Raw genomic sequence first — 16,318 nt, 5'->3', positions numbered from 1 at the left:
GCAATGGATATTCCAAGTCTTACTACAAAAAATGTGCACAAAATCTTATACCCCAATTGAGGTCAATGTTTAATGACATAATGAAGGTAGAGTCCTTCAGACTAGAGAAAATATAATAGCAAGTCCTAAGCAAGGGAAGCACTCTTGAATATTCTCAAATTATAGCCCAATACCAACTTTAAAAAAATCAGCTAAAATCTTAGTGTCGCGATCTGCCTCGGTCTGCTTTGCAGCATCTCCCTATAGGATGCTGCTTGCTTTCTGCAGCTCCTATTTGTTTAGAACTGTGTTAGTCTTGCCGTGGGGGTGTTCCTGGATGCAGCACCTCCATGCTGTCAGAGGTGCTGCTCTTCCACTATGGACATTTTCACTCACTAGTAGGAGCTAATCTCCACTCCTCATTGATGGTACACCTGTGTCTCTCATTATTTATATCTATTCCTTCCCATGTACCATGCTGGTCATTATTGTTGCTATATGTTCCTTGCTGTGCTGTTCCTTGTTGTGCTCCTGGTGCATCTCTTCTCAGGGAATCCTACAAACTCACCTGCATCAGCCGTGTTCCTGTTTTCTGCCTTCTGCATCTCTGTGAAATCCCTCTGCTATATCTACACCATCCGGTTTGTACCTTACTGCATTTTCTGGAAACATATCTGCAATAAAGATTGTGTATTTCACCATATTCCGGACTCCTTAGCTGTGATTTTCTGCATTGAAATGTGACACTTGGCAAACAGGTTGAACCCACTGCCCCCAACCTTTCTCCATGGTGGGCTTTGTCCCATCCAGGCAAGTACTTGACAATACCAGATGTTCAACTGATATAATTCACCTCATTAACAAAAGTAAAGTACCCTCATTGCTTCTTGCCCTGGACATGGAGAAAGACTTCAAAAGGGTCTTGTGGCAGTATATTGCTCCAACTCTCCAACAATTTGGATTAATGCAAACACCTAAAAGCCATCAGTGTGTTATATTACAATCCCTACACCACATTTCTCACTAACGGTCTGATCTTCAATCCATTCAACCTGGCAAATGGTACTAGACATGGATTCCCCTCGCCTCGTTAATATTAGCCATGGTCATCAAATGCCTGGTTAGCAGAATCAGAAATAATAAAATAAAATAATATAAACAATATGATGAAAAGTATTGGATAGTGATGCTTTAATACAACCCGGTTCCGTTACCTACCATTGATTTTTCAGCACTTATAGCAGTTTATGGGACTCGCTTATCATTGCACTGATTTTCTATATATATGAATACATCCTTGTTTAAGGTAATTACACTTGCAACATCTTAAGCAACAAATGTATATATGTGTTTATGGAATGTGTCATATTTTATGATTAAAGGATAATGCATTAGGAAAGTGTGTCTTCTCTTTTTCTATTCAATACCATATGTGGACCGGACAGACATGATGCCGATGAGTATCATAAGAAATTTCATCATTTAATCATCTCACTATAAATACTGAGTAAAGTATTAGCTGAACAGCATGCGACAGCTAATCTGCTTGTTTGAAACATGTTGACAGAGTCCGTCCGAAGATCGGCACAGCAATATTTCAGCACTTGAAAGAACACATATTTTTATATCGTAAAGATATTTGGTGGAACCCATTGTGTTTAAAAAGTAACAGGACTAAAGGGATTTTAGATTTGCTGTTACTCCTTTTCTCTAAGTGTAAAAAACTATCTACTTAATTGTAAGTATACTACAAAAGGAGATACACAGAATGTCTGGTGGTCCTGACCCAGCATCACTAATTGCTGAAACAAAATAAAAACTCTTATCGTGACTGTTACCAGTCTCTCTCTAAGACTGTCAGTTGCCAGCTTTCTTCTTTGCACCCCCATCCCACACATTGAAAAATCACTGGACAAACAAATACTACCTATGTCATCTGCTGTGACATACCAAATTTCTTGCAACCGAAAAAACTTAACCCCCCCTCCACCTTCTCCCTATCGCAGCAGGAAGTTGGAAATCGAATCTGGTTCTTTTCAAAATGGAATATATCATCGGCCTTCAGAACTATAAAATTAATACCAGACAAAACTTGAGACCCATGGTGCACTCACCCCAGCACCTCTTGTAAAGACTTCCAGGTGCAAAGTGAACTGATATCACAATAACTATACATAAATATCATGAAGTGATATATATATATATATATATATATATATATGGAATAGAACACGATATCAGATTGGCGCTTTACCCAATGTATGGATAATAAATACAATGATAATCAAAAAGTGATAATAAACAAAGATATAAATAAACATAAAACATAAACAAAACACCTCCACAAATATGTGTGGCAGCCAAGTCTCCAATATCGGATGGTTAGACCGAAAAGAGGTATCAAAATGATAAGTTATGGAAGGACGGCGCCTTCAGGTGTACAAACAGATAATTGTGTATATATAGTCAGTAAGCTCAGAGAGTCCAGAGAACATAAAATCCAGAGAAAAATAGTAATGCAGGTGGATATCAGCATATAGCAGCATATATCAGCATATCTCACCTGATTTGCTGATATATGCTGCTATATGCTGATATCCACCTGCATTACTATTTTTCTCTGGATTTTATGTTCTCTGGACTCTCTGAGCTTACTGACTATATATACACAATTATCTGTTTGTACACCTGAAGGCGCCGTCCTTCCATAACTTATCATTTTGATATATATATATATATATATATATATATATATACACACACATGTATATATATATATATATATCTGGGAAAAGACAGTACCTTTGGAAGTGAATAGATATTACTGTTTGCTACTCGGGCCAATTTGCAGACACTGCAGGAAGCATCATATTGGGTAATGGTTGGCACATTCAAGACCTGCCCAAAATTATTTTGTCAAGTCTACACCATCCACGCTATGGTTGGTACAGATGAAGAGACCATTGCTTTGTGCCCCTGGTATATGGATTACTGTCAAGTAAAAGTCAGAAGTGGTATGAAAGATTTTTTGCCTTCAAGAGTATACCTTGGAATATGACATAGACGTGCAGGGCCGCCTTCAGAAATAATCATGCCCAGTACGGGCCCCCCGTGTCCCCTGCCCCCCCCCCCCCCCCCCATGAGCAACAGCAGCATATACTTACCTGGGAGCCCGCCGCTGGTCTCCGCTACTGTGTCTTCAGCCTGGCTGTCACCGTGACAGCCAGGCACCGGGATGCGATCGCAGGGGTGGAGGAATCATTCCCCCTGCGATCATGTGATCTGTCACAGGCAGAGCACATGATCGCAGGGGGAATGATTCCTCCACCCCTGCGATCGCATCCCGGTGCCTGGCTGTCACGGTGACAGCCAGTCTGAAGACACAGTAGCGGAGACCAGCGGCGGGCCCCCAGGTAAGTATATGTTGCGCTGTTGTACCGGGCCCCCTGGTGAGCCCGGGCCCGGTACAACAGTACCCCCCATACCCCCCTGATGGCGGCCCTGTAGACGTGGCACTGCAATACATCCTGATTTTGCAATGGCAGATATAAATGCCAGCCAGTGAGAATTTGGAAACTGCACTCAAAAATGTTACTTGTTTCATTTGGGCAAGAGCATTTTTAGAAATATCCAGATGGCAGGATTAGCTTAGCTATATGGTCTGGCTATCAGTTCTTCACTCCTGATGAGGCATTTACCTGTTTAGCATTGACACTTGAAAAACCAGCACTGGAAAAGTTTGCAACCAAAATCTTCCAGATGAGTGTGTATTTAGCAAAAATGTCTGCGCATTGCAATGCTATCCACTGTTCAACCATGTTAAACAATTAATATTTCATTGTTTTAAGGTGCTGTCTTCCCTGTATGAGTGTGGTGTTGCGTGACTGCAAATGGCTGCGTGTAGCTTTCTTCCCTCGAATTACCGGTGAATGCGTACTTTGACCTATGTCTGAACATGTGCAATGCTAACCACTGCGCTACCACATTGAACAAAAAAGAAATGTATTTTTTATTATAAATTGTGTTTTGACTGCAGGAAACCATGTGGTTGATGTTATCGTCATGCAAGTATGGATGTGATTCTTTCCTCGAATTCCAGGTGAGTGTGTACTTTGACCAATGTCTGAACATGTGCAATGCTGACCGCTGCACTGCCAAATTGAAACACAATTAAATAAAAAAAAAATACTGTTTTCAGAAACTTTAACATTAACTGTGTCACTGTTTTTAAAATTGGAAATAAGTACATGCATGCTAAGTAGAGGAGGGTGCAGAAAAATAATGACTTGAGATTAATGAGAATTTGAACAATCAAATGGATCTATAAAATACATGGCAAGTCTTTAATGACATATTTACTGGGACTATTTCTATGCACAGTAGAGAAAATATGGGTTTTCACCCCCAATTTTATCTATTGTGCATGTCAAAAATGTATTGTTCACCCAAATTTTACCTGTCTTTTGGCCGCTTACTAATACAGATATGATATAGCCCCTCAGCCAACTGCCTTTACAGTCAAACAATGGGATTTCATAAGCAAGTAATATTTAGGGGCGTGCAGCCTGTTTTTTGTCCACTTGCTAGTACAGAGGTCAGTGATACTGAACCCCCCACAATTGCCTTCACAGTCAAACACTTGGATTTCAAAAGCAAGAAATATATTTTTGGGGGTTTTGCTGCTGACAGTGAAAGAGCTCTCTGTTTTTCGTCCGCTTGCTAGTGCAGGTGTCGATGACACTGACCCTAAAAGAATTGCGCTCAGATTGAAACACTTAGATTTTAAAATAAAGAAATATATTTTTTAGGGGGGTGTTGTGCTGATCAGAGTCAAATTGCACCCTTTTTATACTCTTCATAGTAGAGATGCTAGTGATACTGTTCCTCAGACAATTGATTTCAGATTGAGCACTTGAATTCTAAAAGCAAAAAATATATTCTTCCCTGAGGTCTGCTGCTCAGAGTCAAAGAGCGCCCTTTCTGTTTGCCACTCACAAGAACAGAAATTTAATTTTGCTTCTTTTTCAGATACGAATTTGGAGTGAGAAACCAAGTCATGTCTCTGTTTAACTTGGTATCCCAAAATTTGTATCTGTCAGATTTCTCCAAATCGTAACCTCTCATAGTTAATATATAATACTGAATGGACCAATGAATACATAGACACGTTTATACAAATATGTTTTGCTACTTGTTACTATTGCCACGGTACTCACCCAGGAGATGTATCTGGAACTACCTTTTTAATGGAAGTAGTAACATGAATAATTACTTGTTCCAAGTCTTCCAAAGACATAAATTGAAATGGATAAACACAAGAGTCTGTATCAAATACAACCTGTAAAAGCAAAAGATCAAAGGATTATTTTTGGATGTGTAGGGTAATTTTACATGAAAATAGGTTTAGCTAGCACTATTTTCTTTGATGTGTGGTAAAAATGCTCCATTTCTGATCTCTATGAAGCCCAATATATATCACAATCATTAATTAACTTGTAGATTTCCTTTGAGCTTCTGGCCATTACTTTCCACAATCTTACTGTACAAGAAATAAATGGACCAGCAAAGCCCTTCTACATCAGTGGTTTATAAGTGTTCTCCCACACCCACCCATATATCACCCCATTAATGCAAGTTAATGTATTTATTCAACTATTCTGGTAACTGCTTAGTCTGGCACACGTACATGGTGTGGGTTTATATAAAGTATATATTAAATCATTTTCATTGCATTTTCAGCTTGTAAGTGAGCAATTAAAGTGTTGGGTCTGAAAAAATTGGTGAAATAACTTCAGCTGCTGCTGTTCAATACATGTAACTGAGGTTCACATTTTAACTGCAGAGCATAACTGGGACAAGTTATTCATTTTCCTGTTCTCTTTCTTTTAAATGCAATGGGTTTGATAAAAACATAGTTTAATGCAGTGTTTCCCAAATACCATCCTCAGGGAGCACAGTCAGCATGACCTGCCTTGCAACACTGGGATGAAACCATGCATGTGTTTTTAATTTTTAGTTTACAAAAGAGTTGGTATTTTCAGTTTGTTTTCATGTTTCATTTTATTACTGTAATTGTCTATAAATAAATATTAATATTTTATTATATACTCATTCTCCTGTAACTCTCTGCTGCTTTGGACACTGTTGAACACCCTCTTCTCCTACACATCATTCATTCCATTGTCCATCTAGACACAGTTCTCTCCTGGGTCACTTGCTACCTCTCTAACCGCTCCTGTAGTGTACCCACCTCTGGAACATTCTCCCTTCCAAATCTCACTTTCTATTGGGATCTCACAAGGCTCATTTTTTTAGGCAAAATGTTGCACTTTAATATTGTACATCTCTAGTGTTGGGGTACTAATTTGTTCATTTGGCCTCCAATACCATCTCTACGCTGAGGACACCCAAATGTACATTGCTTTTTCTCACCTATTTTTTACAGCACTATCATTTGAAAACCACTGTCTTTCTGCATTTGCCTCATAGATGTCACAACAATACCTAAAGCAAATCATGTTCTATACAGAGTTCATTCTTGACCATAATGCCAGAGTCACCAACTGGCCTCCAATGTCACTCACTGCCAATAACACCACTATACCCTCTGTTTTGTATTACATTTAATCTGTCTGTAAGTTTGTGATGAGGCTAGGAGGAGCAGATTCCTGAGGGAAATTAGGGCCCAAAAATGTGCAACTTTGAACCTTATTAAAACCGTATCACCAAGTTATGTTTTAAATTACAGACACATATTTTAAACCATAAGTAAATTACTGTCTGCTTTTTATGGTAGTTACCTCAAAATGTTACACTTTATTTCTACACTTACATTTACAACTCAGCTTTGACAAAAACTAGCACACTTATAAAACTAGTGCCTGTTATCATTTACCTGCAATTAAAATTTCCTGTAAAAAGTGCAAAAAATTGCGAATAGCGGAGTACATTTCGCATCGCTCCGCACCTCTGTGCTAGGATACGACGAATGAATGACGGGCAGACATTGTGCATACAGGTGTAGAAAAAATCTGCGAGTGACATGAGCACGCCCCCATGTAATCTGAGTACCAATGTGGTGGTCGAGTACTGATGGGAAATCCTTCCCTTACATTGCCTTCCAGACACAAGTCAGGTTCTTTTCTGTTCGGATATCCGGTGGCCAGGAGATAAATACTTCAATGAAAGGGACAAGGATTGATCACACAACTTGGATTTATTGAGGATGCGGTAAGGATAGTTTTGGTAAGCCACCGCACCACTGACCCCTTCCGCTCAATAGTAATGACAAAATAATGCATCTGGTCAGCATAGAGCACAATAGCATTTAGCATATAACATACACCTGGTGAGTATAAGGCACAATAGCGATAACATCTACAATGCACTTTGTCTCATAAGGCACACTGGTAATCACAGGTACTACTTTCAAGTTAACAATATCTGATTAGTGATGATGCAAGAACCATCAATAATAACCCATCAAGACTCTTACGGTCACTACCACGCCAACTAGAGGGCTACTTCCAATTCAAGCGTTTGGGGTACCGTGCTATTCCCTATGGGTCAGGCGCCCCACTCTTAGCATCTACCACTGGGTTAACTTGAATCGCAGCGGTACCGCTAGCGCTGAATATCACACTTTCCATATCAATAAATCAACTCTTAGGTAAATCACATAACATTAACATCATCTAAAACATTTGGTGCACCAATATTATCCCCGGTAACTTTACCATATTTTCCACTCAGTCCTGGGCCGACCTGTGCACAGGAATTTGGTAGTGTTCAAATGTCCTGCAGGGGTTACCAGAAAGGTTAACAGTCCCAGTTAAGTCCCTGTACTTTCTCTTAAAAGGGGAACTGTGAAAACTGTAGGCTGGGTTGATTATTATAGTAAAACACAGGACTGTTGCTCAGTTCAGCCACAAGATGGCACTGTTCTCTCACAAGTCAATGCGTCTCTATTAGCACATGTGCTCTGAAACAGGGGATAGGGTCCAGATATCAGCACACACAGGATATAGCTGAAACGACAGTCTTAATTGTTCCCTGCAGCCTGTGTAAAGGTATGATCTGGGGGAAAAGCTCCCAAGAAGGGAACAGTATCCTTCCTTGTACAAGAATGCAATGTCAGTTTTGGATAGATTCTCTCATCACTCTTCCCTCTGACACTGGGGTGTGTGCAGTACTCTGCAGGCTAGGGTTTTACCTTGAGAGGGTTCAGTAGTTAGTGAAGACTGTCTTTGGTGCCCCACTGCATTTCCCCAGCCGTTCTCCGTCCGTGTGTGCTGGCAATGTCACCTGTTCCGGCAGCAGCTCAGTCTCCTCTCTGCTCGGCTGCACATCGGCTCCCCTTTTTCCAACCATGCCACTCTCTCTTCCTCCTCCTTCCTGCACATCCTCTTCCTGTTACTCCCCCAGCCAATCAGGGCCTTCATCCTCCTCCTGTCAATCACTCCTGGGCACAAGTCTCCAGGAGCACAATTAACCCCTTGTAGCCCTGCATTTTAACAGCGCTTATGCACTCATCTGTGCTGTTCAACGAGGCTTTGGGGCACCACACCAATCATAGAGCTGATATTTGGAAAATACATCATTTTCAAAATGAGAGCCAGCACATTCGCAAGGCGTGAGCTGCTGGTGTTGGCAGAGGCCATGGAGAGTATGCCCCCACGCTGTTATATCTCAAATGAGATGTGACTGCACGCGTACCAGAGGGTGCGCTGATTCATCTGGCGGCAGTTCAACCGACGCCGATCTGTGGTGCAACTACAGAGGCGCTGGAGCGACCTGCAGCAGCGTCAACCGCAGTTGTTGGAAGAGCTACGGCAGAAGATTATTAGCCGTTAGTTCTCTATTAATCGAATTAATGCTTTATTTTTAAAAATACTGTCAAACTTCTACCAGGACATAGCCTACCAAAACATATCAATATGTCCACAGATCATAAAAGAAAATCCCCCTTCAATGCCACATGCTTTTGGCTATGTGTCAAGTTAATTTGTTAAGGGCATGTTTGGGATTCAAACTCATGACCCCAGGGGTGGGTGGTCAAAGTCCGAACCACTAAGGCAACATGCTGATAATACATTTCCAAACAATTTAAAGATAACACTAGGAGGTGGCCAACGCACAAATTAGTGCCACCCTCATTTTTCAATATTACAGGGCCTTACCCAAATGTTTCCATAATCTGACCTTAGTTATATTATATAAATACTGATCCTGAAATTCAAAATATTAATGTAGTACTTATTTTCAAAAATAAAAGATTGTTACATTTTAAGCAAAAAAATTGTTATAGCCAATATAATAGTGGTGTGTGTCTCTAAATAGTATTTTTTTACATTAAAGACACTCATTTATCTCTGTGGGTAAATGCATGTTTCTCAATGTCAGCTCACATTATTATATGGTTTTATGTAGGTAACTGTGAAATGGGAGAACATTTAAAAAGAAACTAATGTGTTTTACTTATTCCGACAGGCCGTCAGAGCCGTCTACAACAAGAGGCCAGGGTGGAAGAGCAGGAGGCGGCCATAGTTGAGGCGGAGGAGGTGGAGGAGCAGGAGGTGGCCATGGCTGAGGCGGAGAAGGTGGAGGAGCAGGAGGTGGCCATGGTTGAGGCGGAGAAGGTGGAGGAGCAGGAGGCAGCCATGGTTGAGGCGGAGTAGGTGGACTGTAAGTGTTTTTCACAAACAAAGATATATTTTTGTTGGTGTGGGAAGGCCCATTGTATTACTCATAAAGCACTGTTTTCCCACCTGCCATTTGCCCAATAGCTAGTTATTTATCTATATATAAATATATATATATATATATATATATATATATATATATACACATATATGACACCAAAATATATTTGTCCTCTGCCTATTAATGTGTTTACCGTCACATTAACCTTAGTTGTAACTTACTTCACACCTCTGCTGATTCCATCGAACAATTACCTCAAGAACTAATTTATGTATGAGAAATAACCTGAGCATGCTTTCCCTCTATAAGAACCCAACTGCGATTAAGATTAATGTCTCTCTCTCTCTGAGCCATTTTCCATTTACAATGGCACACGTCAGTGATGCCCGTTGTCCTCGTTTATTTTTGTCTTATATATGGAGGCACTTGCCCGGTCGATTAGAAAAAATCCTGATATTTCCTGGAGTGAGGGTGGGGACGACAGAGCACAAATTGGCTCTCTTTGCAGATGACCTATTAGCAACGATAACCAATCTCTTAATCTCTCTACCCAATTTAATGCTTGAATTGGACACTGTCCAATTTTAAAATCAACTATCCAAAATCTATGGCTCTGAACATCTCTATCCCACCGCTCATTGTTGAAGGTCTTAAAAGCTCATTCCCCTTCACCTGGCATCCCTCTCAAATAAAATACCTTGGGGTACTGCTATCGGAAGATCTCTCCATCTTATACAAAATTAATTTTGTCCCATTGAACCCCACATTTATAGCAGAATTTGGCCGCTGAAGTTCTTGGGGCTTCTCATGGCTAGGGAGGATAAATATTATCAAAATGAATGTGCTTCAAAAGATCTTATACCTTCTCCAAACTGTCCCGATACATATTCGTCCCCGATTCTTTTTAGATCTACAAAGATTGGTATGCAAATTTGTTTGGGCTGGTAAGCCACCTAGGTTTTGCCATGACATTTTATATAGGCGGAAGACTCATGGGGGCTTTCAGCTCTCTCACTTTGCTAAATATTATCAGGCGGTACTTCTAAACAGGGTGATTGAGTGGACTAGAACAACACCCTTTAAGCAGTGGATACATATTGAAGAACATGCAATGGGGGTCTCCACAACTATATTTCCCTGGTTGCCCAACCAGGGAAATATACACTTCACATTCCACAATTGGGCCCACTCTTCAATGCTGGGCCAGACTCCAAACTTTCAAATTTATATTATCCCCACTATCGCCTCTTACTCCCCTGACTGATAATCATGAATTTACACCCGGACTCACAACAGGGGCTTTTTTAACTTGGTACACAGACAAGACGCTACGGTGGCGTATGGATAGCCCTTCTGCCTTACAGTACTGGGGTCATGAGTTCAATTCCTAACCATGGCCTTATCTGTGAGGAGTTTGTATGTTCTTCCCGTGTTTGCATGTGTTTCCTCTGGGTGCTCCGGTTTCCTCCCACACTCCAAAAACATACTGGAAGGTTAATTGGCTGCTAACAAATTGACCCTAGTCTGTGTGTGTGTGTGTGTGTGTTAGGGAACTTAGACTGTAAGCCCCAATGGGGCTGTACAGCGCTGCGGAATTAGTGGCGCTATATAAATAAATGGTGATGATGATGATAAAGACGCTTCGGAGTGGCCAGCTGGTGGTTAATGGATGAGTACATGTCTTCTCTCTCTTACAGGACAGACTAGGCCTATCTGCTTCAGAGTTTTGGTCATACCTGCAAATTAGACACTATTTACAATCAAGAGATGTTATGGAGGGCGCGAGTAGGGGTCTGACCGCCTTTGTTAACTTATACTCCAAATTACCTATTTATGCCAGTACTTGGGACAGAGAATTGAGGAGAGAAACCTCTGAACAATTTTGGACCAAAGCTTTCCAATACACGATGGCGAGCTCCTCTAGCCTCTCTGTGGTGGAAACGCGATACAAGGTCCTCTCCCGTTGGTACAAATGCCCTTCTCAACTTAGCAAAATGCAACCGGATGTCTCGGGTTGTTTTGGAGATGTGGTTCTGGACCACGAACCACCTTCCACATATGGTGGTCCTGCCCTGTGATCGCGACATTTTGGAGTAAGGTGAAAACTGTTACAGAGAAGATTTTAGGCACCTCAGCCCCAGATGGACCAGACTTCTGGTTATTTAGAATCTCAAATATACCAATTTCTCAATACAAAAAATCCTTACATCGGCATCTATGTAATGCCGCCTTAGCAGTTGTCCCAGATCACTGGCGGTCTCCTGTGCCCCTTGTCATACGGGAGTGGTTTAGAGGGATTGACCTTTATTGGCTTATGGAGGACATATACTTCTCCAGCCAAAAGAAGGTCACTGAATATGCTGCAATATGGCTACGATGGCTTTAATTCAAAGAATCCACGTCTTACCGCTCTCTTATCGACTCGGGTTAACTATTCTCAGTTGAGATCTGAATGTTGATAGATGTTTATGCAAGAGGCCACTTTATATATAAACCCTCTGGACACTATCTCTTTTATCTGGGCTTTATACACCTCGAGGAGATACCCCCACTACCCCCCTCTCCTATGCACTCTTACCTCGCTTCTTTTTTACTCTTTATATAATTGTTCTGTATTGTATATTCATAAAAAACAAAAAAGTTATTTTACTGTGGCTTAGATTATGAATCTTATCTGTGACTCTAAGCTTGAAACATGCCTTACTTGTTACATGTACTTCATGTTTGTACTAATTTTGAAGATGTAATAAAAAACAAATTACACAAAAAAGAAATTCACCCAGCTGTAATGCTCTCACAATATTGGTGGCGTTATCATAAATGACATATCCTGAGCAGAGTCCAAGTGGGATAAGCCATGTAGCAATGACATCTCTTTTTCTAACAGATTGTCAGCTGTATGCCTCTTAGTGAAGCCGGTAATACACAGCGTAGCCTGCCTCTGAAAAATGTGACGTAGTTGGGTACATGCTGCTGCTGTTCCTAGTTGTGAAGGTGTTTTCCCAGTTCCGCTTGTCCACATATCTGTGGTTAAGCGTACAATGGGTAGAATGGTATTTTGTAGCACAATAAATACATTTTTACGAACCTTCTGGTAGAGGTGAGGAATAACTTTTCTGGTAAAATTGTGTTGTGATGGAATTTGGTAACGTGGACACAAGACCTTAATTAACTGTCTAAAACAAGCTGCATTAATAGTGGATATTGGGTGCAGATCTAATACTAGCATAGTCGCCATGGCGTCTGTGATCCGCTTTGTGACTGGGTGACAACTTTCATACTTGCTTCCTCTTGCAAAGGATTGTTCAACAGTCAATTGTTTTAAACTACTAGTATTCTTCTTCTTGGTCTGCTTCGTTGATGAAGATCCACCCCCAGCAGCAGCAGCGGCAGCACTAACGCTCAAGAATTATTCAGAGGAGTCCTAGATAGTGGAGGAGAGCTAGCTTTAGCTACTTGGATGCAGGACTCTGATCACTAGTAAGGATATTGATGAGGAAGGTGTTGTGGGTGTAGATTGCATGTGCCAGGATCTAGCTGATGCTGGACTGCTTGTAGTTATTTTTTTACCATAAGTTTCTGATTTTTGCAAACACTTCTAATAAACTCTCTTCAAATGGCCTAACATGGATGAGGTTACTTTATGGTTAAGGTCCCTACCTCTACTGACTGTGGTTTTACAATCGCTACAAATGGCTAAATAACTTTTGTTAGGATTTGGGTAAAAATAATTCCATACATAAGAGGTGGATTTTTTGGACTTAGGTCCAGGCATGACATTAGCCTTGTTCTTATCACTGGCAACAACTGCTTCCACTGGTGCTGGAGTTACACAAACAACATCATCATCATCAACATCCTCATTAGCGCCGTCGTCAGCTACACAAGGGAGAATGATAAGAACAATGTGACTGGAGAGTGACAAATACATTGTCACTGGAAACTTTTAAATATTTAAGAAAGAATTGGGCTATTTGGGTTGAAGGTTCTTCTGGTAATTGCACTTGAGGACACTATAAGTTTGACTTTGGAAACAAAGAGAATCAAGGACATTAATGACTGTGTTTGCTGTAGGGATGGAATTTTACTCTATTTTAGGAATATCCAAAAACTGCAATATTGACACTACACTCTAGTCTTGGTGTCACTGCATCTTCTGACTTGAGCGATTTGAAGTTAATATTTACGTGGTTTTGCATTTTTTGTGTATGTGGCCCATTGAATAACAAATGCTATATTATTACTTTTAGAATGCATTATTTGTGAATTACAATAACAATAATAAGTAGCTTCATGTCTCCATTTTCATATGGCACCAACATATGTATGAGGATATATGGTGATTTAAGCGCTGGATGATTTGTATGTGTACAGTTGGCCTATATGGTATTAACTCATATGTGTTAAAGGAACCAGGATCAGTCTTATTATTATAATCCTTTATTTATAAGGCAGCATAAGATTTCTGCAGTGCCGTACACAATATAAACAATAGACCATACCGGGAAAATAGTACATAACAATAAATGACTAATACTAAGACTCCAAAAGCTCCAAGCATAGGTGGTACAGTGTAGCTGGAGCAGAAGAATATGTATAAAGACAGAAGGGAAGAGGGCCCTGCTCATAAGATATGAGGTGATCAGGGTGGAGGAGAGGCGATGGTCATTGGCCGATTGCAGGGAGCAGGTGGGATTGTGAATGGAGAGGAGATTGGAAATATAAGGGGCAGTGGAATGGGAGAGGGCAAAAGGATACAGTAGAGGAAAAGGAGCCACTGTAAGGCAAGGCAAAGACGGGAGGCAGAAGAGGAGCAGCGAGAAAGGAAGATAAGTTTCGCAGCTGCATTGAGTATAGAATGAAGGGGTGCAAGGTGAAAGCAGGGGAGGTCGGTGAGGAGAAAGTTCTGTAGTCAAGTCGGGAAATAATGAGTGCATGGATAATGGTTTTAGTGGCATCCTGGAAGGGCCGGATGCGGGCAATGTTGTGTAGTTGGAAGCGACAGGATTGGACAAGGAATTGAATTTGGGGGTAAAAGAGAGAGAGAAGTCAAGGGTGATGACCAGGCAGTGGAGTTGGGGGACAGACGAGATGGTGGTGTTGTTAACAGTGATGAAGAGATCCAATGCGTTTGGTTTTAGACATGTTAATCTTGAGAAAGTGTGAGAACATCCAAGAGGAGATGGTGGAGAGGCAATCAGATAAATGAGAGAGGAGGGGAGAGGATGATCAGGAGAAGAGATGATGAGTTGAATATCATTGGCGTAAAGGTGATACTGGAGACCAAATGAAGTGATGAGAGCACCTAGGGAGGGAAGTGAAAAGTGTAGAGGGCTGAGAACAGAGCCCCGAGGGAATCCTACAGGGAGGTTGAAGGTGGGAGTGAACCAAACGTGGATACAGAGAAAGAGGGTTATTGAGGTATGTACAAAAGTGGAAGCTGCTCAAATCAATTTATAGGCCATAACAGGTGCTTGAAAGGGTGGGGTTATCCTGCAAGGAACATACACACAACATTTTTTCCCCCAGCACACTGCTATAGCCAGCAACAGATCTGCCATTTCTACTGTAGATAAAAATGCAAAAGTCTTTGTTGCACACATTTGCAAATGTATGTTTAAGCCATCCTGCCACGCCAAGGCGCTTTTGCTAATAGGATGGTCCTACTCTAAACAATGAGAGTCCCATATATTTGGGCCATACATATGTGTTTTTAAATTGAGAGCCAACTTACCAAAGAGGTACCCCAGAAGCCTCCAAGACATGTTAATCTTGATAAAGTGTGAGAACATCCAAGAGGAGATGGTGGAGAGGCAATCAGATAAATGAGAGAGGAGGGGAGAGGATGATCAGGAGAAGAGATGATGAGTTGAATATCATTGACGTAAAGGTGATACTGGAGACCAAATGAAGTGATGAGAGCACCTAGGGAGGGAAGTGAAAAGTGTAGAGGGCTGAGAACAGAGCCCCGAGGGAATCCTACAGGGAGGTTGAAGGTGGGAGTGAACCAAACGTGGATACAGAGAAAGAGGGTTATTGAGGTATGTGGTGAGCCATGTGAGGACAGACCCAGAGAGACCGAGAGAGAATGGTCTGCAAAAGGAGGGGGTGGTCTACGGTATCAAAGTCCGCAGAGAAGTCCAGAAGCATGAGCAGGGAGAAGTGGCCCCTGGATTTAGCAGAGAGGAGATAATTGGTTACTTTGTCCAGGGTGGTTTTAGAGGAGTGTAGGGGACGTAAACCTGATTGGAGAGGGTCGAGGAGGGAATTGTCCGAGAGGTGACTGGTGAGGCAGTGGCAGAGAATCAGTAACTGATAGACCACTATTTCTAATACTTACAGACTACCTAATAGCCAATATTTATAAAGAGAACCAAATTGGAACCAGGAAATTATAAGCCTGTGAACCTGACATAATTTGTGAGTAAAATATGTCAGTGAAACAAAGAGATATAATATAGAAAATTATTGACAATAGTGTGGCCAAGGATGGAACTATAGCTGTCCCAAAGGTTGTTTGATGGCTATGGAGTCCAGAGGTAAAAGGGGCTTGTCGTGAAGGTCCAGTCCAGGTTTTAAGAATATCCGTGCTTGAGCACAGTTGGTTGAGTCAACATAACTGAACAACTATACTCAA

The 16,318-nt window shown here is 41.2% G+C and overlaps 1 protein-coding gene across 1 annotated transcript in view; it reads right to left on the bottom strand.

Moving 5' to 3' along the window:
• The window catches only part of CARMIL2 (capping protein regulator and myosin 1 linker 2), a 1,059,949-nt gene that overhangs the window by 930,504 nt on the left and 113,127 nt on the right, over positions 1 to 16,318 (bottom strand). The window contains exon 5 of the mRNA XM_075188807.1: positions 5,196 to 5,317. Coding sequence (XP_075044908.1) covers positions 5,196 to 5,317 — 122 coding nt within the window. The remainder of the gene's footprint in view (positions 1 to 5,195; positions 5,318 to 16,318) is intronic.

The sequence above is a fragment of the Mixophyes fleayi genome, chromosome 10 (genome assembly GCF_038048845.1).
Source record: "Mixophyes fleayi isolate aMixFle1 chromosome 10, aMixFle1.hap1, whole genome shotgun sequence".
NCBI lineage: Eukaryota > Metazoa > Chordata > Amphibia > Anura > Limnodynastidae > Mixophyes > Mixophyes fleayi.
Note: the sequence above shows the minus strand (reverse complement) of the source record. Positions and strands in the feature narration are given on the sequence as shown.